This window comes from Microcaecilia unicolor, chromosome 5 (assembly GCF_901765095.1).
Source record: "Microcaecilia unicolor chromosome 5, aMicUni1.1, whole genome shotgun sequence".
Classification (NCBI taxonomy): domain Eukaryota; kingdom Metazoa; phylum Chordata; class Amphibia; order Gymnophiona; family Siphonopidae; genus Microcaecilia; species Microcaecilia unicolor.
In genome coordinates this window covers 224,555,745-224,580,298 of record NC_044035.1, presented here as the reverse complement: position 1 = coordinate 224,580,298, position 24,554 = coordinate 224,555,745, and the positions used below count along the sequence as shown (strand labels likewise).

The following is a 24,554-nucleotide window of genomic DNA, read 5'->3' as shown; positions in this document are numbered from 1 at the left end:
GTTTTTTTTTTATTGTTTCCTTATACTTCTTTGAAAAGATGTGTAATTTTGAAATTATAAATAAATAAATAAATAAATAAAAAAAAGTGTGACACACTACATACATGACTCTCACGGACATTTGGTCTAATACAGTATAGCATTTTTTTCTTTTTAGTAAAATGTAAACATGCTCTGCATCCATAAAACCCATACTTCCCCCCTTATCTCATGTCATCTGATATAACAGCAACATAAGTCTTTCCACATTGTTAAAATACAAAATCTGAAAAAATCCTAAGATACATGTAGAAAACCTGCCATAAAAAGTAGACTAATTCCTACGATTCAAACAACTTGAACCCTACCTTTGAATAGGTAGCACTACAAATATTACATGGGCCCTAGAACATCCATACACCTACTACAGTACTGGTAGAACACAACATGCAAACATAACACAGACAGACCCTCACCAAATACAAAGCAAGGGATCACAAATGAGAAATAGAAAAATAAAGACAAAAGCTGAACTAAGCTTGTACCACATCATGGGAAAAACAACAAAAATGCATTTATTATTGAACAAAATAGAAATATCTATGATACACATTTCCAAAAGCTAACGTATTCCACTTAAATTCAAAATAAAGCACTTTGTTCTACCTTTGCTGTCTGGTCAATTTGTTTTTCCAATTATGGTGGTCCCAGTTTCTCTTTTCTGCTTTCCTGTCTTCTCTTTTTTTCCAGGAATGTGCTATCCATTTGTCCTTTCTCCAATTTCCGCCTGTCTTCTTCCAGTCCCTCACTTCCCCTCCATCCATATGGTTCAGCATTTTCCTATCTCTTCTCTCTTCCCCTCCACCCTTATGGTCCAGCATTTTCCTATCTCTTCTCTCTTCCCCTCCACCCTTATGGTCCAGCATTTTACTGTCACTTCTCTCTTCCCCTCCACCCCTATAATCTAGCATCACACTGTCTATTCTACATCCTATGGTCTAAATGGTCCTGCAGCTTTGTGTCCCCCTCCCCCCCCCATAGAGTCCAGCAGTGCCCTGTCCTCTATAACTTATGATGCAGCAGCTCTGTGTCCCTTCACCCCTCCAACCCATGATCCAGCAGTTCAGTGTCTCCCTCTTCCCCCACCTACTATAATCCAGCAGCTCCATCGTCTCTTCCCACCCCATCCCTATGGTCCATCAACCCTGTCCCCGCTCCCTTAAGGTCCTGCAGCTTCATGTCCCCCTCCCTCCCCTATAGTCCAGCAGCTCCATGTCTCCTCTCTCTCTCTTTCCTTCCCACCCCCATTTGTGTCCCCTATACCTTTTGGCACAAAAACTGTGTCCTCCCTCCCCTCCAACTCAAATCTAGCAGCTGTGCCCCCTTTCTTCCCCCACCACTATAATCCAGCAGCTCCCTGTCCCCTCTCTCAAGGCCCTACAGCTTCATATCCCTCCCCCCCCCCCCCACCCCTATAGCCCAGCAGTTCTATGTCTCCTTCCCCACACCACCCTTATAGTCCAGCAACTCCCTGTCCTCTCTCCCTTCCCCTTTGAGTCCAGAAACTACGTGAACTCTCTCCCCCACACCCCAGTAGTCCAGCAGCTCTGTGTCCCCTCCCCCCTCTCCACAGTCTAGCAGCTCCATATCCCCCCTCCCACACACACCACAAGTGCAGCCTCAGTTCTCAGGGCAGTGGCTGGGAGAAGAGTGCAGGCAGCAGGAAATAGCTCAGTGGAGACATGGTTACACTAACCCTAATCCCTTGCTCCTTTCCGGGCTGTGCAGGCAGCAAATTGCACTTAGTAGGGTTTTCAGTTCAAGTGAAAGCCTATAAGAGCAGTTTGCTGACTGCACAGCCCAGGAAGGAGTGCGGTATTAGGGTTAGTGTAGCCGTGTCTCCTCCGTCAGGCTGTTTCTTGCTGCCTGCACTCTCCTCTCCCAGCTGCTGTTTCTGCTGGCACACCAACCAGATGCCTCGTTGAGAACTACTGATCTAGAATGATAGAACACTCATAACTACATAAGTATTGCCATACTGGGACAGACCAAAGGTCCATCAAGCCCAGCATCCTGTTTCCAACAGTGGCCAATCCAGGTCACAAATACATGGCAAGATCTCAAAATAGTACTAAACATTTTATACTGCTTATCCCAGAAATAGTGGATTCTCCCCAAGTCCAATTTAATAATGGTCTATGGACTTTTCCTTTAGGAAACTGTCCAAACCTTTTTAAAACTCCGCTAAGCTAACCACCTTTACTACATTCTCCGGCAATGAATTCCAGAGTTTAATTACACGTTGAGTGAAGCAAAATATTCTCTGATTTGTTTTAAATTTACTACTTTGTAGCTTCATTGCATATCTAGTCCTAGCATTTTTGGAAAGCATAAACAGACGCTTCACATCTACCCGTTCAACTCCACTCATTATTTTATAGACCTCTATCGTATCTCCCCTCAGCCGCCTTTTCTCCAAGCTGAAGAGCCCTAGCTGCTTTAGCCTCTCCTCATAGGGAAGTCGTCCCATCCCCTTTATCATTTTCATCGCCCTTCTCTGCACCTTTTCTAATTCCACTATATCTTTTTTGAGATGCGGCGACCAGAATTGAATACTGGATTTGGCGCATCTTTCTCCTAAATGATCTTTTGCCTTAAGAGGGTAAGGGTAAGAAATTTTACATCTAGGGTGCTGGAAACACTGTACCATGGAAATATCCATGCGTTTTGGAGAACATCTGCTTCGTGCATATCTCTGAGATCCACCTCTCAGAAAGAAGCAAAGCTACAAGGATGGTGGAAAGGGGCAGAGTTGCAATGTAGCTCATACTGTGTTTTTCCAATATAAGGCAGGCCTATATCAAGTTATTTGTGTTCATTAGGATTTATTTACCACCTTTTTAAAGAAATTCAACCAAGGTAGTGTACACCAATATTAAGCCAGATCTAGGAAACAGACAATTATAGCAGTAAAAAATATGCAAATAGTACACATTGGCAAAGTGTATTACAATACACGTTGAACCATCTTAAAATACAGCATACAGAAGAAATGTCAAACTCATGACTAGTGATTGGCCACAATGGCAGCAGCAAATTTACATTATGTAATTAAGCAGATGTTAAATTTAGAATGTTCATTACATACTATGACGCAGGGCTCATGTTTGACACACCTGGCATGCAAGGTAAGTGGAGGTGGAATATATAGACAGATGGGATAGAGCAATATTAATTTGGTAGAAAATAAGAGTGACTGACTAACTTAAGGAAAAATTGCACATGAACTTTAAAAAAATGAATGAAATGACCTCAAGTAAAGTAGGAGTGGATAAGCAAGCCCTGCTACAGTATGTGCAGCTGGTGTTGGTGTGCAACTTGCTACATAATTGCCTCTTCCATTAAAGCTTTCACTTGCTTCTTCAAGTAGAAAGTCTTGCATTAAGCAAAGCCTTTCTGAGAGTTAGTTCTAGAGAATGATATGGGGATGGGGAACCGCAGTAACCGCAGGGGTGGGGACGGGGACAAACTTTGTCCCCATGTCATTTTCTACATTGAAGCCTGTTAATGAACTGGACTGTTATTTATGTTTAAGTGATGCCTACAAAGATATTTTGAGTTTTTGGGAAAACAAGCAAACATACTGGCCACAACTAGCAAAATTTGCATGAGGAATCCTGTACATCCTGGTACCAGCACATTTTCTAAGAAGACAATTTCTATTCCAGGAACAACTGTGATTGTTGTTGACTTCTTATTTATCCACAGATTAAAAAACCATAACAGTGCTTCATAGGGCATATTTTTCCCCTCTAGGGCGTATAGAGCGGGTTATATTTTATACCCCTGGACTTTTAACAGTGTGAATTAGGATTCCTTGATGTAGCAGAATCACCTATTGTTGCGGTTGGAAGAGTAGAGGGTGGTGGTGGGAAGGAGAGTTATTATAGCTGCTCATTGTTATTATTGTTTTCTATTTGTAATTTATACACAACAGTTGCACAGCATATTGTTCCTTTTTATACTTTAATAACAAAATTTAAATATAAAATAATAAGTGTTCAAGGCTTCTGCAGATGAGGACAGAGCCCACGGGGCGGGGACAGAACCTGCGGGGACAGGGCAGGGACAAAGACAGAACCACGGGGATGGGGCGGGGACAAACTTCCCCGTGTCATTCTCTAGTCAGTTCCACAGTGTTGGTCTAGTCTGGAGAAGGCTTGTTGATAGGTGCCTTAAAGGAACCTCTGGAATGAGAAGTCACAGGATAGACTTTGCAGTAATTTAAGGAAATATTTCTTTTATGGAAAGGGTGGTGGGTGAATGGAACAGCCTTCCTGCGTATGCCTTGTAGCGCTTTAGAAGTGATAAGTAGTAGTAGTAGTAGAAGGTCACAGAAATGAGACCCGTAGCTGGGGAAATGGATTGTAGAGCTTAGTAGTTGGTATGGATGGGCAGACTGGTTATGTAGTCATGTTTTTTTTTAATTGAAAAACAAAACAAAATCACAATCAAGAACATTTTTCTCTAATGTAAAAAGGGATTTTAGATGTAATCCTTATCAGGAGATGTTAAAGAGACAAGCTTACCTGCATCTGTTCATAAATCCAGCTCAAAAAGTATGTCACATTGCCATAAACGCCAGGCTTGTTTACATTGGCACAGCCAATTCCCCAGCTGGTGTCACCTACCAGCCACCACAAGGAGTTCAGATCTGTAACCAGGGGCCCTCCACTATCACCCTAGGCAAAGCAAGAGAGAGGAATTAAAGGCACTTGTCAGTAAAAGAGTGACCAGGACAAACATATCTAAAGCTGATTTCCAGTCTAATGGATATGAGCATCCTGACTCCCTCTCCACCCAACAGAAGACAATTTGGAGAACTAATACTGGCAAAAGCAAAGTTGTTGTCTAAATCCTTTTTAAACCCAGCTATGCTAATTGCTTTGACCACATCTTCTGGCAACAAATTACAGGACTAATGTAAAGTACCTCCAGTGGCTGGATCCCATTCCATCCCTGTACCTCATACAGGTTCCACTTGATGAGTTGATCTCTGTTTTGTTAATGTTTCACCACTGGAGACTTAAAAGCCTTCACTTCTGGATGTCCCACAATTCTTTGTCAAAATACTATGTAAGATGAAATTGTGCAGACAGCTCTTGGTTTCCTCATACACTAAACAGCATGTACTGAGTAAAATAAAAGATACTTTCTCTAAATGCACTACCTGTTAAGTTTCATTGAGTGTTTCCTTGTCACACATTTAAAAGGGTACACAATCATGCAAGCCCATCACTTTCATTAGGCAAATTAGACGGTTGACTAAAATGCTGAGATTCTGGGGGATAGCAAAAGTCAACAACACACAAGCAATTCTACCTCGTGCACAATTAGTTTGAGGGCAAAAGTCCACAGGCAGGTCAGACAAGTATTTACGTTCTCCCCCTCCCAGTTTGCAACATATGAAACAGCCAAAGCTGAGCAGATAGATCAGCAGCTCAACAACTAAGTGTGGAGCCTTAGCCCCATACATGCTGAAGGTCTGCCATGTCCCTCCCTCACCCACCCACTCCAAAGCTGACTTCCTGTTATAGAGAAGGTGAGGATGTGGCAGGTTTTCAGCATACGTGTACTGAAGCCCTGTGCTTCCTTGTTGTTTAGCTGCTGCTGTGCCCACAGTGGCACTGACTCAGCAGCAAGAGACTGGGGCAGGGAAAGGAGAAAGGGGAGCTGACCACCAGATGAAGAGATAGGGTATGATGGACTATGGGAAGGTGTTCAAGTTTAGCGATTGTCTAGAGTGCCTTGTATTACCAGTCCTACAACCACGCCCTTTTTACCTGTTGCACCTCATTCATACTTTTATAAAATTTGATCATATATACTTTCAAGCCTACCCTTGCACTGACCCTGCAACCATGCCCTTTTTACCTGTTACACCTTACTCATGCTTTTATAAACCTTCAATCATATACACTTCCAACCATCTCTTCTCTAAACTAAGAGCGTAACCTTAATAGGCCTTTTTTCATTTACCATTTTGGTTTACCTCTCTCCCCATACCTTTCCTAATTTTGCCATTCATTTGTTCAGTTGAGGTGACCAAAACTGCACACAGTAGTTGAGGTGTGGTCACATGGAATGATACAGAAATATTACAATAGTTTCCATTCCATTTCTAATACTACATAAACTTGACTACAGACCAAGATTTTTTGGCTAAAAAAAAATGGCAAAAAAATTGTCTCTCAGTTTATATTCAAGCCTTCCTGTGGATTCCGGCATTTCTCCCTTCCCCCTCCCTATGTGGTGTCTAACATTCCTCCCAACCCCCATGGTGTCTCTCCTCTGCTGCCCCCCCAAACCAAAAGAGCACTCACTTCCTCTCTCCTCCTGAACTGAGAAGGCCCCACTCCTGGACCCACCCGTAGACCCCCCTCAGACCTACCATATAGTCCTGGAGCTCTAGTGGAAGATCGGGGCAGGAACAATCCTCACTCACTCATGCCCATGCTATCTTCCTTAGTCAAAACAGCTGCTATGACCTCCAGCAGCAATCTTGCGAGACTGCTGCTGAAGGTTACAGCAGCCATTCTGGTTAAGGATCACGGCATGGGCAGGAGCGAGTTAGACCAACAAAACTATATACAGTAGGCCCCGGGAGACCTACTGGTAGGTCTACGAGGGGGCTTCCTCAGTTCAGGGGGAAGAAAGGGAGTGCTCTTTTGGTTTGAATGGGGGGGGGGGGGGGAGAAGAAAGACAGCATAAGGGAGGGAGGGAAGAGAAGTCAGACACCACAGGTGGGGGGAAAATCCTTGAATATAAGCCCCCAGTTTATATTAGACTTAACATTGTCCCCCTTTTTTATGTTTAAATCTTTTTATTGAAGTTTCAAAACAGAACAAGAGCAAGCAGTAACACAATGTGTATTACAACTTATTATCCAACTCCCCCCTCCCCCCCCCCCCAGCTCACCAACCCCCTCATCCCATCCCTCCAGTGTCTCCTGTTGAGGTCCAATTCTAGATATTTAATAGATAGCTCTTGGCTTTAGAAGGCAAAGTGAGCCAAAAAGGCTCCCAAGTCTCCCAAAAAAGGGCGCCCAGCACACTATCCAAAATCATAATCCCTTGTCTGTCTAAGCGCATTTGGACCAGTAGAAGTGATCTCCAGCGTGACACTGTTGGGCCAGAGTCCATCAGCCAAGTTAATAAAATTGACTTGATTCCAAAAAGAACAACTTGCTGAAAGAGAATCTTAAAACTCACAGATGGTGGACCTGTGTAAGTACAACAGTTAAAAAGAAGCCCGTAGAACCTGTTTCCAAAAATTGCTTATTACAGGTCAAGCCCAAAACATATGGCCAAGTGTAGCTAAAGAAACTCCACATTTAACACAATTGGCACTGTGTACTAGGGTTGCCTTGTACGCCCGGAGCACTGAGAAATGGAGTCATAGCATGAATTTATAAAGCATTTCTCTCTGTTGCACTGACAATTGTTGGGAGTGGAGTTACTGTATGTAACGTTACAATGTTCTGCTGTTACCACGCACTGAAGATCCCGAGACCAGCAGATCGCCAAGAAATGATAGTCTAGATCAGGTGTGGTGTCTTTCAAATAGTGATGGCGGTATTTTAGAGGCACAGATTGTTGTGAACCTAGAGTGTAAGGCTCTGACAACGTGTCTGCCACATCTTCAGTTAGATCAGTCCAAGTTAGGGAAAAAAAAAAAACATAATGCCAAAGTAAGTAGGCAAAGTAATGATCAGGAGGTAACCTGCGAGTTGGAGAGCTTCAAATGACTGAAGCTTCCCCTCCTTAGTTACGGCTTGAGCCAGGTATTTAAGTCCACTCATAGCCCACTGGGCAAACACACTTTTACCCTGTCCCGGGGGGAAGGCTGGGTTATTACAAAGGGATAAGTATGGCATTACTTTAGATAAGAAATGATACCTCCTGCAAATCCACCGCCACACATCTCCCTTAAAGTTTTGAGCATGGGGTAACTCTTGAAAACATCAGACGGTTACTTACTTGATATATGTAAAATATGGCTAAAGTGTACCCCAGGAATGAGCGCTGTCTCTACAGAGGTAATGGAAAACTCCTCCATACCTCGAAACCAGTCATTGACATGACGCATGCCACAGGCAACTGTCAGATATTTTAGGTTCAGGAGACCCATCTCACTGTGGCTTTTAGGGGTTTGTATCAATGCCAGTGACAACTTAGGCTTTCTACCTTTCCATAAATAATTTTGTAACTCACTGTGGCTTTTAGGGGTTTGTATCAATGCCAGTGACAACTTAGGCTTTCTACCTTTCCATAAATAATTTCGTAAAAAAAAAAAAAAATTTAACATTTGTTCTTCCCTAACTCTTAAATATAAGGGTAACTGCTGAAATAGGTAAAGCCATTAAGGGGCGAGAATCATATTAAATAGATAAATCTGACCCCACATGGAGAGTGGATAAACTTGCCAAAGAGTGAGCTTTTTTTTTTCATCTTTAAATTTTTTATTATGTCTTTAAATAAACAGTATAAAACATCCAATTCAGCTTCCAACCAGCCTCAATTTCTTTGAAAATGCACAAAATGTCCTAACAGGGTTATATCCTTACAGGTCTTAGGAACAACATCTGCTAGATTAATTATTACATCAACATCATGGATTCATCTTTTCCTCTATATATCCCACGAAGCTACCTTTAAGCATACATTCCACTGTATTCCAAACTATTTATAACTGCCTATCTTTTATCCCAATAAGAAAAGAAAAAAAAAAAAGGGAAAAAGAAAAAAGAAACCCCCCCCCCCCCATGTCTCAATTGTCCCTCTTCCCCTCCCCCCCTCAATCCCCCCCAACCCCTATACCCCCCCCCCCCCCCTTTTCCTTAAGGCTTAATTTTCTCCAGGCTATTCAGCAGTCTAGACCAACTCCGCCTACGTCTCAACTCCCCATCTCGGCGATATGCCGTGAGGCGTTCCATATTTATAAGTGATTCCAACCTGTTCTTCCAATCTCCCATTGCTGGTGGGTCAGGAGTTCGCCATCCGCGTGCTATAAGGCATTTTGCCGCGGCCAGTCCCCATCGGAGTAACTTGCTCCGTTCCCAGGAGGTGCCCTCATTGTACAATCCCAACAAACACGCTTGAGGACTACACACTAGGGACTCCCCCGTCATTTTTACTAAATTTTTCATCACTGTCTGCCAAAATATTCCCAATTTGGGGCAGAACCACCAGATATGAATAAAAGATCCCTTCTTCTGCCTACATCTCCAACAAAGATCAGAGGCATTGGGAAACATGCGTTTTAGTCTCTCCGGTGTATAATACCACCTGGTCAAGACTTTGTATGCATTTTCTTGTACCAAAGCACACGTGGACGCTTTTTGTACCTCTCTGCAAATCTTCTCCCATTCCTGCTCATCAAAGCTACATCCCAAGTCTTTTTCCCACGCCGCCTGAAATCCATAAGGGGCAGGGTCATTACCCCTCATAAATCTATAAATCACTGATATGTGCCTAGGTACTTTCTGTAACAACCCCCACAAATTCTCCAGACTCTCTCTCTCCTGTGGGTTCTCTCCTTTCCACCCCTTTGTCTCCAAATAAGACTTAATCTGCAAATATGAGAAGAAATCTTCTTTTGGGAGCCCATGTTTATCCCTCAACTCCTCAAAATTTTTAACTCTGTCCCCCAGTAATACATCCCGGAAACTCACGAGGCCTAAGTGTGCCCACCTCTTGAAGACCCCGCTCTCCCTCCCCGCTCTGAAACTCGGTTCCCATCGTATCTCTGCCCTTGTGGATACGCCCTTACCCTGTCCCATCTGAGCCCGGAAGTCTCTCCAAGTCCCCAACAGATGTCTAAGATAAGGGTTTTCTATCCCCTCCAACACCCTCCCTGCCCCCTCAGTTGTCCATAATAATGATTTTAATGCTCTTTGTGGGAAATAGGATTGCTCCACTTGACCCGCTGGTTTTAACCTATCTCGTTGCCATTCCGCAACCATCTTAATTTGCGCTGCCATATAATACCACTCGATCCGTGGCACTGCCCTTCCCCCCCTTTCTACCTCACCCCACATCACTCTGCCTGCCAAACGTGGATGTTTATCTCCCCATACAAATTGTAAAACCTGTCTTTGTAACTGTCTTAATTTTTTCCTGGGGACTGCAACAGGTAAACACTGAAAGAGAAATAGTAACCTGGGCAACACATTCATTTTTATCACTGATATTTTCCCCCACCAGGATAACCACATCCCCTTCCACCTAGAAAGGTCCATCTTAATCTTATCCACTGTCTTCCCGTAATTAAGATTGTATATCCTACTCAGATCTTTAGGGATCTGAACCCCCAGATATCTAATGTGAGACTTAGCCCACCTAAAACCGAACAACCGTTCCAAGAGAGCCTCCTCTTCCTGGGAGACAGATACCCCCATCCCTACACTCTTATCCATGTTTACCCGCAACCCCGCAAATTGCTCATACTCCCCCAATACCTCTACCACCACCGTCAGCGTAATCTCTGGTTCCCTGACATAGAGTAATAAGTCATCTGCATAGAGTGACAAACGATGTTCTCTCCGTCCCGCCACTATACCCCGATATTCGGGGTGAGTTCGCAAAAGTTCTGCTAAGGGCTCTACATATAAGGCAAATAATAAGGGCGACAGGGGACATCCCTGTCTTGTCCCTCTTCCTATTGGGAAAAAGGAAGTGTATTGGCCATTAACGCACAGACATGCCCTGGGCGAGGCATATAACGCCATGACCCACTTGCAAAAATTTTCCCCAAGGCCCATTCTCTGCATCACGGCCTTCAGAAAACCCCATTCGACTCTGTCGAAGGCCTTCTCCGCATCAACTGCCAAAAACACCACCCCTGGACATCTATGTTGCGCCTCCCACTGTAAATGTAATGTGCGACGTATATTGTCTCCCACCTGCCGGCCTGGAATAAATCCTGACTGGTCGTCTCCTATCAATTTCTGTAAAACCCCCCCCAGCCTATTGGCCAAAACCTTGGCCAAAATCTTGACATCAGTATTTAAAAGGGAAATGGGTCTGTAAGAACCACAAGATGTAGGATCCTTACCTGGTTTGGGCAACAAGGAAATACCTGCCTCCATCATTGAGCTCGTACATCCCCCCCCCTCTAATATTCCATTCCCTAAGCTAAGAAGCCGGGGCCCTAGTTCTTCTATGAAGCACTTATAAAACCGGGCCGTATACCCATCCAAACCCGGGGCTTTCCCGTTCGGTAGATTCTTAATGACCCTCTGCACCTCTCCCAATCTTAGCGGCTCTCCCAAACGGGCCTTTTCAGCCTCATTTAAACATTTCAATTCTATCTTGTCAAGATATTGGGCAATTTCCCCCATTGTCTTACTCCCCTCCTTTTTATATAGCTCCTTATAGTAGGCCTCAAAGCACCCCGCAATATCAGTATCAGTATGGTGCCATCCACCACTACCATCCCTCAATTGTTGAATCAGCGCCTTGGATCTTCTAGCTCTTAACATCCGAGCCAGATAGGCCCCTGCCTTATTGGCAGATTCAAAGGTCTGCTGTTTCAGTCTGGCTCGCATATGATCTATTTCAATCATCTGCCACTGAGCCAGTGCTCCTCTTATCCTTTTAAGTTCCTCTCCCAACTGTAGCGTAGGACGCTGCTTATGTTGCTTTTCTACCTTGATCAATCGCGTTCGCAAGTCTAATAACTGTTGTCCCCGCTCTCTTTTCTTCCTCGCCCCCCACTTTATCAACACTCCCCTAATGACTGCTTTCATTGCATCCCAGAGCGTCTCATCCTTAACCTCCCCATTATCATTAAAGTGATAGAAGTCCTGCATTGTTTGTCTAATTTCCTCCCTTACCACTTCATCCCCCAATAAGGTGTCATTTAACTTCCACACCCCTCTGCCTGACTTACCTCCCAATCCCTTTAGCTTTATCCAGATGGGCGCATGGTCAGAAACATGACATGGTTCAATTTCGGCTGCTTCTACCATGGGCCAGCTATTTCGATGGACCCATAAGCTATCCAGTCTCGCATAGGTCTGAGCCGCATGCGAGAAATGTGTGTAATCTCTCTGTGTCCCATGCATTAATCTCCAGCAATCAACCACCTCGTTTTCTTTCAAAAATCGCTTCATAGCCCTACGCCCAACACTCCCCGCTTGCCCCATACCCTTGGACGAATGGTCCAGCACTATGTCCGGAACCAGGTTAAAGTCCCCTCCTATAATCACCTGACCTCTAATGAACCCCTGTATTTCCTTCATCAGGTTGTCAAAAAATTGCCTCTGATCTTCATTAGGTGCATACAGATTGAGAAGCGTGATCTCCCTACCCTGCCACAGTCCCCTGATACCCAAGCATCTGCCACTCGAGTCCCGAAATTCCTCTTGTATTATCAACCCACAGTTGTGCTTCACTAATATCGCCACTCCTCCTACTCTCCTGTTCTCCTTACCCTGGTGGACCAGAACTTCTCGATATGACCTGTGTCGTAACAAATGTGCATCTCTTGGCCTCAAGTGTGTTTCCTGAAGCATCGTAATCTCCCAATTTAATCTATTTAGTTCTTTGAATATTCGACTGCGTTTCCCCTGGTTGTTAAGTCCATTCACATTCCATGAGCCTACCACAACCCTCCCTCTGTTCCCCCCTCCCCCTCCCACCTTACCCTTCCCCTTTCCCTTATCCCCACCCTCCCTACCCATCCCCCCACCCTTTGCCGATCTCTGTGCATGATCAGCCATTGAGGAACAAGTACGTAGCCGCCCAGAGGCATGGATCTGTATAAAGAAATCAACCACCCTCTGTTCACCGCAACCCCCCCCTCCCGGACATAACACTTTAACAGTCCCGACTTACAATGTCAGTTATATCAATCCCCAAAATACAATCAGGGCTCTGTATCAGATCAAAGACTCCACTGACTAATAATAGTAATAAAGGTAAACTAAAAAAAAAAAAAAAAAAAAAAAAAAAATGGGGGGGGGGGGGGGGCCTTACTTAGTGAATTACCAGACATCTCTCTCTTCCAGATACAGCCCTCCCACCCCCTCCAATCTGGCTGCGGCCCCCAATTGCAAGTCGTTCATATCTTCCCATCAACCTGAGTTTAACCAAACCCAATATGTTCTCATACAGGTCTTAACTGTTTGTCAGTCATCTCTCTCTCAAAAGATGCAGCGTGTAGTCTCCACTCTCCCTCCAGCTTGTTCTTTTCCAGTCTGGTTAGGCATCTCAGTTCGCAAATCTTTCATAGCCTCCCAGCTCCTTTTGTCAACCACCTGCTCTCTAATATCAATAGATGAGAAGAAAGGAAAAAAAACAAAAAAACAAAAAAAAAAAACAAAAAAAAAAAAAAACACCCCAAAAAGGGGGGGGGAGATGGTGGTACAACCACCTTATCTCTCCACTTGTCAGAGTCAGTCCATTCCAGACCCAATTAGGCCTCAAGCTATTTGTTTTTCTCCCTTTTTCCCGTGTTCCACTACAACCTGCCATGCAGAGTCTCTCCTTGGTGCTACTTCTTCTCTTGATTCCCGGGTCTGTGCTGGTATGTCCTTGCATCCCATGGAACGTAGTGCCGCCCATGCTTCCGTCGCTGTTGTAACTTTGCGGGATTTTCCTTCCACTGTAATCCACACCGCAAAGGGGAAAAGCCATCTGTATCTGATCCCTCTAGCTCTCATGAAACCGGTGACTTCTCTGAAGCTCCCTCGTTTTTGCAGCGTGACTCGAGCTAGGTCCTGGAAAACACCTATCTTATAGGTTTTCCATTCAAATTCTTTACTCAGCCGTGCTCTCCTCAGAATTTGCTCTTTTATAGGAAAGTCTAGGAAACAGGCCACCACATCTCTTGGATTCGAATCTCTCCGCGGTCCCGCCGCACGATGGGCCCTTTGTATTCGAATTTCAGGAGGGGAACCCACCGAATCTGAAGCCAGTATGTTTTGGCAAAGTTCCCGAACTACCGCCTCACAGTTATTAAAGAGGTCCAGTTCGGGGATCCCCTTAAAGCGTAAATTATTTCGGCGGGACCTGTTCTCGAGATCCTCCACTTGTTCTTTAAGCTGTTTCAATTCCTCCTGTTCCACAAACACTCGTTTTTTAACTGACTCCAGTTCTGACCGCATGGTCCCCATCCCCTCCTCCACCTCACCTATGCGGGAACCTAGCTCCGAAACTTCCGCCCGTATATCTTTAAGGGCACTTTGGACGTCCTTTCTGACTCCCGCAAACTCTGCCTTCAATTCTTTCAATAGCTCGGCCACTGCCGCCGGCATCATGCTCACTTCCTCCTGGCTGTCCTCCGTTCGTTCTGCATGCTCCGGGGATTCCATTACCGGCGCCATTTTCTTTCCCCGCAGCTCCGAACTCTCCTTCCCCTTGCTCGCCGTGCCGCTTCGCTCCGGCGTGAATCGGAACTGCTCCAGCGATTTTTTGGGCGGCATATCCCGGGACCTGCGCTCCAATGCGTTTAATACAGTCCTCTCTCCAATAGGGTAAGTTTTCTAGCGCTTTTTCACATTAGCCCCTTCGGAGCTCCACGATCACACCACCATCTTGGGCTGTGACGTCACTTCCTCCTCCAAAGAGTGAGCTTTTGTCTAATTTCTTCTAATAGTGGTGTAACATTGATTCTGTACAAGGTAGAAAGATCAGCAGATACAAGAAGCCCGAGATACCACAGCACTGTATCCTCCCAAATAAATGGAAAAATCACCCTGCCAGCCCTATCTTATTGTTAGGTCTAGTGCCAGTGCTTTAGATTTATCATAATTGTGAACCCTGAAACAGCACCGAATTGTTGAAGCATAGCAAGCATGGGGAGCAGTGAGGTTTGTGGCGAGGTGAGAACTACCAGAATGTCATCTGCGTAAGACAATACCTTAATTGATTATTCATGGATCTGAACTCACGCCACATTCAGCGCTTGTATCAGTGGCTCCAGGGAAAGGTCAAATAGTAGATGTGATAAGGGGCAGCCTTGACAAATACCTCGTATCTCAAACCCTAGGAATCTACCACCATTTACTAACAACTGGGCCTGTGGACTAGTGTATAGAGCCTGTACTGCATGTAAATAGCAATTGGGGAGTCCCACCCATTGCAACACCTGAAAAAAATAGGCCCAGTTCACCTGGTCAAACGCCTTTGCAGCGTCCAGACTAACCAGCATGGCTGGTATATTGTGCGCCTGACAAACAAAAGAACTCTGCGGATATTATGTACCAAATGCCGTTTTTGAACAAACCCTATTTGGTCAGTTTGGGTAGGAAATGAGTTATAAACGCCAACATCCGAGCCAACAGTTTGGTATCAACATTTAGTAATGAGATCGGGCGGTATGACCCCGGGACCTCTTTGGGCTTCTCCAGCTTCCAAGACAAAGTGATTAACACAGTGTTTTCATGCTGCAGAAATGTGCCAGATTCCACTACTGATTGATAATAGGCTAAAAGGGGTCCAAGAAGAGGAACTTGCAGATCTTATAAAACTCCCTGGAGAACCTATCTGATCCAGGCGCCGAAAAGGGTTTGAGATGCTTAATCGCTTGTAGAAGTTCTTTAGGATGTAATGGAGCTTTCAACGCTAATGAAGCCTCCTCTGACAGACGAGGCATCTATGCCTTTGACAAAAAAGCCTCCACCTCCTCAGGGATGGTCGCCCCTGAGTAAAGGTTTTGAAAATGAGCCCGTAAATGCCGCATCATCCGGTCAGGATGATTAACTATATGGCCTGTATCATCGCACATGGCACCAATCATGCGATTCCCCTCCCCCCCCCAAGACTTCACCGCCCAGGCCAGCATTCTCCCAGGTTTACTGTATCTATCCCCCCCCCCCCCAACCACCCCCACACCTCTCTGACCCTTCACTGTCAATTAAAACGTTCTACTACATATTGTGTTGACATTGTAAGTAGTATACTATCCAGCTTATAATCGAAAGACAAAAACGCCTATATTGCGATCTAAATCGGGAGATAGACGTTTATCTCCCAAAAACGAATAACGCGGTATAATCGAAAGCCGAACTTGGACGTTTTCAACTGCACTCCATCGCGGAAGAGTACAAAGTTGACGGGGGCGTGTCGAAGGCATGGTGAAGGCGGAACTGGGGCGTGGTTATCGGCCGATCAGAGATGGGCGCCTTTCGCCGATAATGGAAAAAAATATGCGTTTTTAGCGAGAATTTAGGGCACTTTTCCTGGACCCTGTTTTTCCACGAATAAGGCCCCAAAAAGTGCCCTAAATGACCAGATAACCACTGGAGGGAATCGGGGATGACCTCCCCTGACTCCCCCAGTGGTCATAAACCCCCCCCCACCACAAAATATGCCGTTTCACAACTGTTTATTTTCACCCTCAAATGTCATACCCACCTCCCTGGCAGCAGTATGCAGGTCACTGGAGCAGTTATTAGGGGGTGCAGTGGACTTCAGGCAGGTGGACCCAGGCCCATCCCTCCCCTACCTGTTACAATTGTGCTGCTTAATGCTTATTAGTCGTCCAACCCCCCAAACACACTGTACCCACATGTAGGTGCCCCCCTTCACCCCTTAGGGCTATAGTAATGGTGTAGACTTGTGGGCAGTGGGTTTTGAGGGGGATTTGGGGGGCTCAACACACAAGGGAAGGGTGCTATGCACCTGGGAGCTCTTTTACCTTTTTTTTGTTTTTGTAAAAGTGCCCCCTAGGGTGCCCGGATGATGTCCTGGCATGTGAGGGGGGACAGTGCACTACGAATCCTGGCCCCCCCCACGAACAAATGCCTTGGATTTATTCGTTTTTGAGCTGGGCGCTTTCATTTTCCATTATCACTGAAAAACAAAAACGCTCAGCTCACAAATTGTCGAATAAAACATGGACGTCTATTTTTTTCGAAAATACGGTTCGGTCCGCCCCTTCACGGACCCGTTCTCGGAGATAAACGCCCATGGAGATAGACGTTTTCATCCAATTATGCCCCTCCATGCCATATTTTGTATTATTTGAATATTTTTACTGCTGTAATTGCCTATTGCTTATGTTTGATTTATTCTTACTGTACACCGCCTTGAGTGAATTCTTTCAAAAAGGCAGTAAAATGAGTCCTTTCATTTCAATAAGTTTTATTGGTTTTATATAACAAAATTACAAAGTGTAAGCAGCCAATGGTGACAACAAGTTATAACATGTACTCAGCTAGGCAAGATACAGTAATGAAATTAACTCAAGAATAGCAAATATGATACAACAAAGGAAAATGGAATAACTAATGTTATCCACATCAGTCTTGATAATGTTTGAAAAAAAAAAAGTATACATAAGGAATATAGCTATAGCACCCAACATCGTAATACTGTTAGTGTTGAGAAATATAAGTTTGCATTGGAGACCATACTTTCTTAAAAGAAACGGTAGACCCACAGCTTTCGGCAGCTACATGTCCATATTTGACAGTTAAACATACCGTATTCCATCATCTGTCATATGATAACTGTGTAAAGTCTTTCCAGCTATGGCAAATCATCTTGACTGCTATGTGCAATAATATGCGGAGTAATTTAGTATGGCTTCATAGAAGACCTCAGACCAAGCTCTCCAGTTATAATGATAGTGTATGATAAAGTGTCCTTAATATCCAGAATATTGGAGATAGTTTTCCAAATTTGAGACCAATATTCTTCCAACAATGGGCAGAAGTAGAGGAGGTGGTCCAAAGTGTCTATAAAGGAGTTACACGACCAGCAACGATTTGATGAACATTTGTCAATTTTAGATAGTTTATTCAGAGTCCATAAAGCTCTATGAAGCACAAAGAAAAATGACTGAGTGTATGCTGCTGATTTAGAGGACTTGTATAGTGAAGACCAAACTTTTTCCCATTGATCAGAAGTTAATGAAGTATTAAGTTCCTTATTCCATATGCTTTCTAAAGCGGACGGTGCAAGAAAAGACCAGTCTTGTAGCAGCTTATATCAGTTAGAAGCTATTTTCTTTACATTGAAGAATCGATGTCATAGATCCCAGCAACTTGGTGTAGCGTTTAACTTGTCAAGATCAGTACTAGTAGATATGCAATGTTTTAATTGCAGCCACTGAAAGTAGCATTGGTGGTTCAGTTTATATGTTGATTGTAACGTTGTAAACGGAATCCACTGACTTCGATCAAGAAGTTGGTGTATATACCAGACGCCTGCCCCCATCCATTTAGGCCATGAAACACATTTGTCATTAATCTTGAAGTTTGGGTTATTCCATATGTGTGAGTTAATGGTCGAATAAAAAGGATACTGAACTCAGGAGTCCAAGGATTTGAAAGCTGTCTGGGAAGCAGCTAATATTGGATTATTGTCAGATTTAGGCAAGTATGACCAAGCTAATAAATGCAAAGGCACTGATTTGTATTTCTCCGACTCCTATTGTAACCATAGTGGTTCATTGGTGGTTACAGTGGAAGTTATCCATTTACAGCTCTGTCTCAGCATAAAAGCCACGTGGTAATCCAAAAAGCTGGGGAAATTAACCCCTCCATGTTGTTTGGAGCATTTGAGTTTCTTTAAGGCAATGTGTGGAAGTTTATTCGCCCATAGAAATTTGACCAGTAAGTGTTCCATACGTTTATATGTACAGGTGTCAAGCAGTATTAGGAGCATACTAAGAATATAATTCACTTTGGGTATAATCATTTTAATGGTATCCAACCTGCCCCACCACGATAATTAAGTGGAGACCATTTGGTAGTCAGTTCAGTAATACACGTCAACAGATACACAGTATTTTGTTTAACAGACTCTGACAAAGTGGTACAAAATAACACACCTAGGTATTTCAGACCTGTAGGAGCCCATTTAAAGGGGGATTGAGTGAAGTCATATTGGAGGCTGGCTGCATTTAAAGGTATCATTTCTGTTTTGGTTTAGCTTGTATCCAGAGGCTTTAGAGTAGCTATTAATTACCTCCAGAATGTGTAGAATGGATGAGGGTGTTGTGTACAATAAGACATCATCAGCATAAGCTGATAGCTTAGCCAAAATATTACCTAATTCTATACCTTTAATCTGATCTGAGCGCAGTATTGTTAATAATAGGGGTTCAAGCGCTATATTAAATAAAAGTGGTGAAAGAGGACAGCCTTGTCTAGTTTCTCTTGTTGGGGAAAACGAGGGTGAGAAAAGGCCATTTGTAAATATTTTAGTGGATGGTTGGGATTATAGGACTTGGATCAACCTAATGACAGCAGGTGCAAAACCAAACCACTTGAGTACTTGAAACATATCATTCCACACGGTCAAAAGGCCTTTTCCACATCTAGCCCAATAGCTACAAGCGGGGTAGTTAAGGCCTGTGCTTGTAAGATTACATTTGAAAACAATCTAGTATTGTCATAGGAATATCTATCCATGCATAAAGCCCGTTTGGTTAGTGTTTATAATTTTGGGCAAAAACACTTGCAGTCTCTCTGCAATTATCTTGGCATACATCTTAGCATCCAAATTAATGAGTGACCGTGGTCGATAGTTCTGTATATATTGGGGGTCTTTGCCAGGCTTTGGGAGAACTATAATTGTAGCCTCAGTGAAACTCCCCCCAACCTCACCAGGTATAATTAAGCGATTATAGAATGAACTTAATATGGGAGCAAGTGCTACCTGAAAGGCTAGATAAAACTCCAATGAAAGACCATCTGGGCCAGGGACCTTTTTTTTTGCCATAGATTTTATGGCAGATAATACATCCTACTTAGTTATGGGAGCCATCAATGCTAAATTATCATTATCATCAAGAGTGTAATGGTCAAGGTCCTTAAGAAAAGCCAGAGTTTTATCATCTAGGCTAGATTCTGACTTGTAGAAAGACGCATAAAAGTGCTGACAGGCTTTTAATATATTTTGTTGATCTGTAATTATTGCCTTGTCTTCTCCTCTGATAACAAAGATATTTGTTTCCGCTCTCGATTTCAAGTAACTAGCTAGCAAATGACCAACTTTATTGTTAGCATAATATTGGGTAGATTTCATAAATATCTCTTTACTAGCATTATTAGCTGATAATAGGTTGTATTTATATCTTGCTTTTTGCAGTTCTTCCAGAGTGCCTAAACCAGAAGGTGTTTTCTGATGTATTTTCTCTAAACATGAAATAGATTTTTCCAATTCAATGTTCATTTGCTTGTATCTTTTATTGTTTGGCGGAGAAACGTATAATAGAGCCACGTATATAGGCTTTGAAGGCGTCCCATCTAGTTATCCAGTTAGTGTCGTCCAATGTATTAAGTTGAAAGTATTCAATAATGTCATCATTTATGTCCTCTATAAATTCAGGGTGGGCTAGTAAACCAGCATTAAACCGCCAAGTTTTTGCCTGCAACTTAGTTGGAAGATCAAAGAGTTGCAGAGAGATGTGCGCGTGATCTGATAAATGTATAGTATCAATGTGAGTATCAGAGACTTTACTCAATAAAGCTTTCGAAATTAGGAAGTAATCGATACGAGAGTAAGAATTATGTGGCAGAGTAAAATGTTTAGTCACGTTCTTTATCGTGCAAAAGGCGCCAAACGTCGCATAGCTTAAGCTGTTGCATCATGTCTTTCAATGTAAACCAGGCTCTGGTCTTCTTGTAAGAGAAAGTGGATTTTCTGTCTAGTTCAGGGTTCAGGATGAGATTAAAATCGCCTCCTATGATACAAGGCTTATCACCTTCAGATTGTAGTTAGTTGCTTATAAAAGTTTGATAATCCAATTAATTGTAGGAGTCCTAGGGAGCTCAGCGATTATATTATCGTCTCAGTCGGTGCTCCACAGCGCCCCCCCCCCCCCACCCCCGGCAGTAAATGAATCCTAATAAAATAAATAAATAAATAAATGTCTGTTTTTCCAGGTAGGATTGAAACCAGTGATAGGTGGAGTTGATGATACTAATTGAGTGCAGACAAGAGAATAAAGTGGCGTGATCAATAAGGTCAAAGACTGAAGAGAGATCTAAAGATAGGAGGAGACCTGAGCGAGATTTACCTAAGTAGTAACAAATGATATTGAGAAGTGCTAGTAAAGATGTTTCTGTACTATGGTTTTGGCGGAACCCAGTTTGATTAGGGTGTACGGCATTAGTTTTGGCTGTGAAGTGGTGAGTTGTGAATGAACTATGGTTTGAAAAATCTTTACTAGAAAAGGTAAGTTAACAATAGGTCTGTAGATAGAAGGGTCAGTAGTTGAGAGCTTGAGGTATTTAATTCTATGGTAGATGATAGCATTCTACCAGCTTTGACTGACTTGTCCAGTTGATAAAAAAAGTGTGCGCTCACAGAATGGAGAAAAGGAAGTAGGAGTACTTGGTGTGTTTTTTTTTTTTTTTTGCTAAAGTGGAAGATAAGGGATCCAGACAGGTAGAGAGGTAGGTCCCACCTGAGAAATAGTTCTAGCAAGCTCAGACAAAGAAGGGATATGGAAATCTGACAAGGTATTACAAGATGAAGAAGGACATAGATTAGTAGCTGAATATGTAGAAGGTGAGGAGGAAGATGGTGTGGAGCAGGTAATGAAGCTGGCACAAAGTGTTTCAATTTTAGATTTGAAAAAGTTAGCCACTAGTTGAGCTAGTGGGGTAAGACTATCTACTTCACTGGAGCCGACTCTGTGGGTGCTTGAGCACCCCCAATATTAAGAAAGTTCCTTGTATGTGTCCTGGGATGGATTATTTTCATTGGGTTTAGCACCCCCAATAATTCTGAGCAGTTGGCTCCTATGATCTACTTGACCTATTAAATGTAGTTAGGGACTTAAGGGTTCGGTTCAAAGTTGCAGTATTAGGAGCTTTTGTGATTTTATTATAGTAAGACTTTTGGCAGCAAGAATTGCTTTCTTACAAGAACGGGCCAATAATTTGTAAATAGGGAGAGTAACACTAGTTGGCAAACGAACATAACTTGTAGTACCTTGTGGAGGAGTAGCCTAGTGGTTAGTGCAGTGGACTCTGATCCTGGGGAACTGGGTTCGATTCCCACTGCAGCTCCTTGTGACTCTGGGCAAGTCACGTAACCCTCCATTGTTCCAGGTACAAATAAGTACCTGTATATAATATGTAAACTGCTTTGAATGTAGTTGGAAAAACCAAAGAAAGGCGGTATATAAGTCCCATTCCCTTCCTTTCTGTTTGACAAAGTTGACGTCTTAGATGCCATAGGTCATATGAATACTAAGGTTCAGTGCGACAAAGAGCAGGGAGCAGAGAGTTCTACTAAAGGGGCAAGTGAATTATAAACCCTAGTTAAATCAGAATTCCAAAGAGCTATTTGTTCATCCAATAAAAGCGTGGTGAAAGATATGATTTCTAGATGTATCTGATGATCAACATTGAATTTTCAGTTTCATTTTTGCCCGCCGGAACTTAACCAGTTCTCTCAACTCTAGACTTAAACTCATTACTACCTGGTTTACTAATACTAAACTGGCTCTTAATCCAGGTAAATCTAAAAGTACTCTTATTTCCTCTGATCAACCCGGTATGCCTATCTTCTCCAATTCTTCAAAATGGCTTTCCGATTACTCTAACACACTCTACACACATTTTGAGGTTTGTATTTGACTCTTCACTCTCTTTCCATGAACAGATCTCAAAGGTTGTCCAACGATCCTTCTACAAGCTCCGTCTTATCAGATCTATTCAACCTCTTTTGCATCCACCTATGCTCAATATTTTAATACACTCCTTTATTATCTCACAGCTAGATTACTGTTAACTCTCTTTACTTAGTCCTTCGGATCAAGGATCTTCATTTACAATTAGTTCAAAATACTGCCATCAGAATTATCCATCATCTCAAAAAATATGATCATGTTACTTCACATTTTAAATCCTCTCATTGGCTGCCAATTTCTCACCGTATTACTTATAAAACCCTTCTGTTAACCTTCAAAACTCTAAGCTCCTTATCTCTTGAGAAATCTCACCCCTTACACACCGACTAGAGCCTTAAGGTCGTCCCAGCTTAACCTTCTGTCTATTCCAACACATAGAGAACTATATCATGAATACAGTAGGCGTCCCATGTTTTCATTTCAAGGTCCAAAGTTACGGAATTCCTTACCATCCCATTTTAGAAAAATTACCTCATTACCTCTCTTTAAAGCTGAGCTCAAGACCTTCCTTTTTCGAGATGCCTATGCTTAATTTTTCCAGATAAAGCTCCTTTTACCTGGATGACAGATTTCCCACCCTTACTGTTCTTCCCCTCCTCCCCTCTTGAAAATCCAGATACACAATATTAACTGGCTCCCCTTTGTCCACACCTTTGTTTACTCCTTCAAAGAATTGAAGTAAATTGGTCAGACAAGATTTCCCCACACAAAAGTCGTGCTGACTTGGTCTCAGTAATCCATGTCCTTGGATGTGCTGTTTTTAATAATAGCCTCTGCCATTTTCCCCGGCACCGATGTCAGACTCACCAGTCTATAATTTCCCGGATCTCCCCTGGAACCTTTTTTAAAAGTCGGCGTTACATTGGCTATGTGATTTTAAAAAACTGCTGAAATAGCATGAGGAGGGGGGCATGGCATCTGTGACAAAAGGTATGGTGGGAGAGAAGTTTCTAGTAGGTGGGTGAAGATAGTATGACTGACTCATTCAGGTGGGGTGGAGTAACTGCTATTCTAAGAACTGGGGTATGAACTGATAATTGATAGGATAGAAGTCAGATATGTTGGAATAGGAAGGTAGACGATTGGTTAGTGGGATGTGCTAAGATGGTAATTAGTTTCCGTAGTATTGTATAACTATGTACTATATCAAACTGTATAAAAATGAGAGAAGTCAATGTTCAGGGGGCTTCCTTGTTCCCAAGGCAATGAACTGGCTTGGAGACAAGGGGGTCTCTCTAATAATTTCTTTTCTGTTTTTCAGACTTGCTATAAGGCTCTGCTTGAGCCACTATTTACTGGTTTCTAGAATAAACTTTTCTTTTTATTTCACTTCTAAGTAAGTATTATTTGTTTTATTAGTGTAAGAAACAAACCCAAGAACGTGGGTGCTCCAGCAATAGTCAGTTGGGGTAAGCTCTAACAGGGGTGATAATGTGTGATAATCATAAGCAGACCCCAACACTAGCTCTCCCTATATAAGAAAACCAAAAGACAATTATCTTCAATAAACCCTACATTGGACAATCTTGCTTATTGATATCCCTTAACATAGTACATCTTCTCACACATGTGAATCATATCAACATGACTTTCATTCAATGCAATACATATTGTGCCTTAGTCCTAAGGAAAACCATCTAGAACCTTACAGCTTGTCCCATCTATATCAGTTATGAAAGACAAAATCAACTCAAGAAGGAATTGGCTGCAATTAAGGGTGCATCCAGGATTACCTATTCCCAGCCAATTTACCACTAGCACAGACACAGAGAATAAAGTAACAGAGGAATAGATGGGTCACAGTAAGCTCAAGTAGATTATGACCTGTGTCACAGAGTCATTCACCCACCCAACCTTTGCCCCTATATAATTCCTGTGCTGCACTGCAGCACCTTAATGCTCAGAAAAGAAGTAC

At 43.0% G+C, this 24,554-nt stretch overlaps 1 protein-coding gene across 1 annotated transcript in view; it reads right to left on the bottom strand.

The window, feature by feature from the left end:
• The window catches only part of TMPRSS2 (transmembrane serine protease 2), a 180,440-nt gene that overhangs the window by 10,599 nt on the left and 145,287 nt on the right, over window positions 1-24,554 (bottom strand). Inside the window, exon 13 of the mRNA XM_030203820.1 lies at window positions 4,569-4,721. Within this exon, the coding sequence (XP_030059680.1) occupies window positions 4,569-4,721 (153 nt within the window). The remainder of the gene's footprint in view (window positions 1-4,568; window positions 4,722-24,554) is intronic.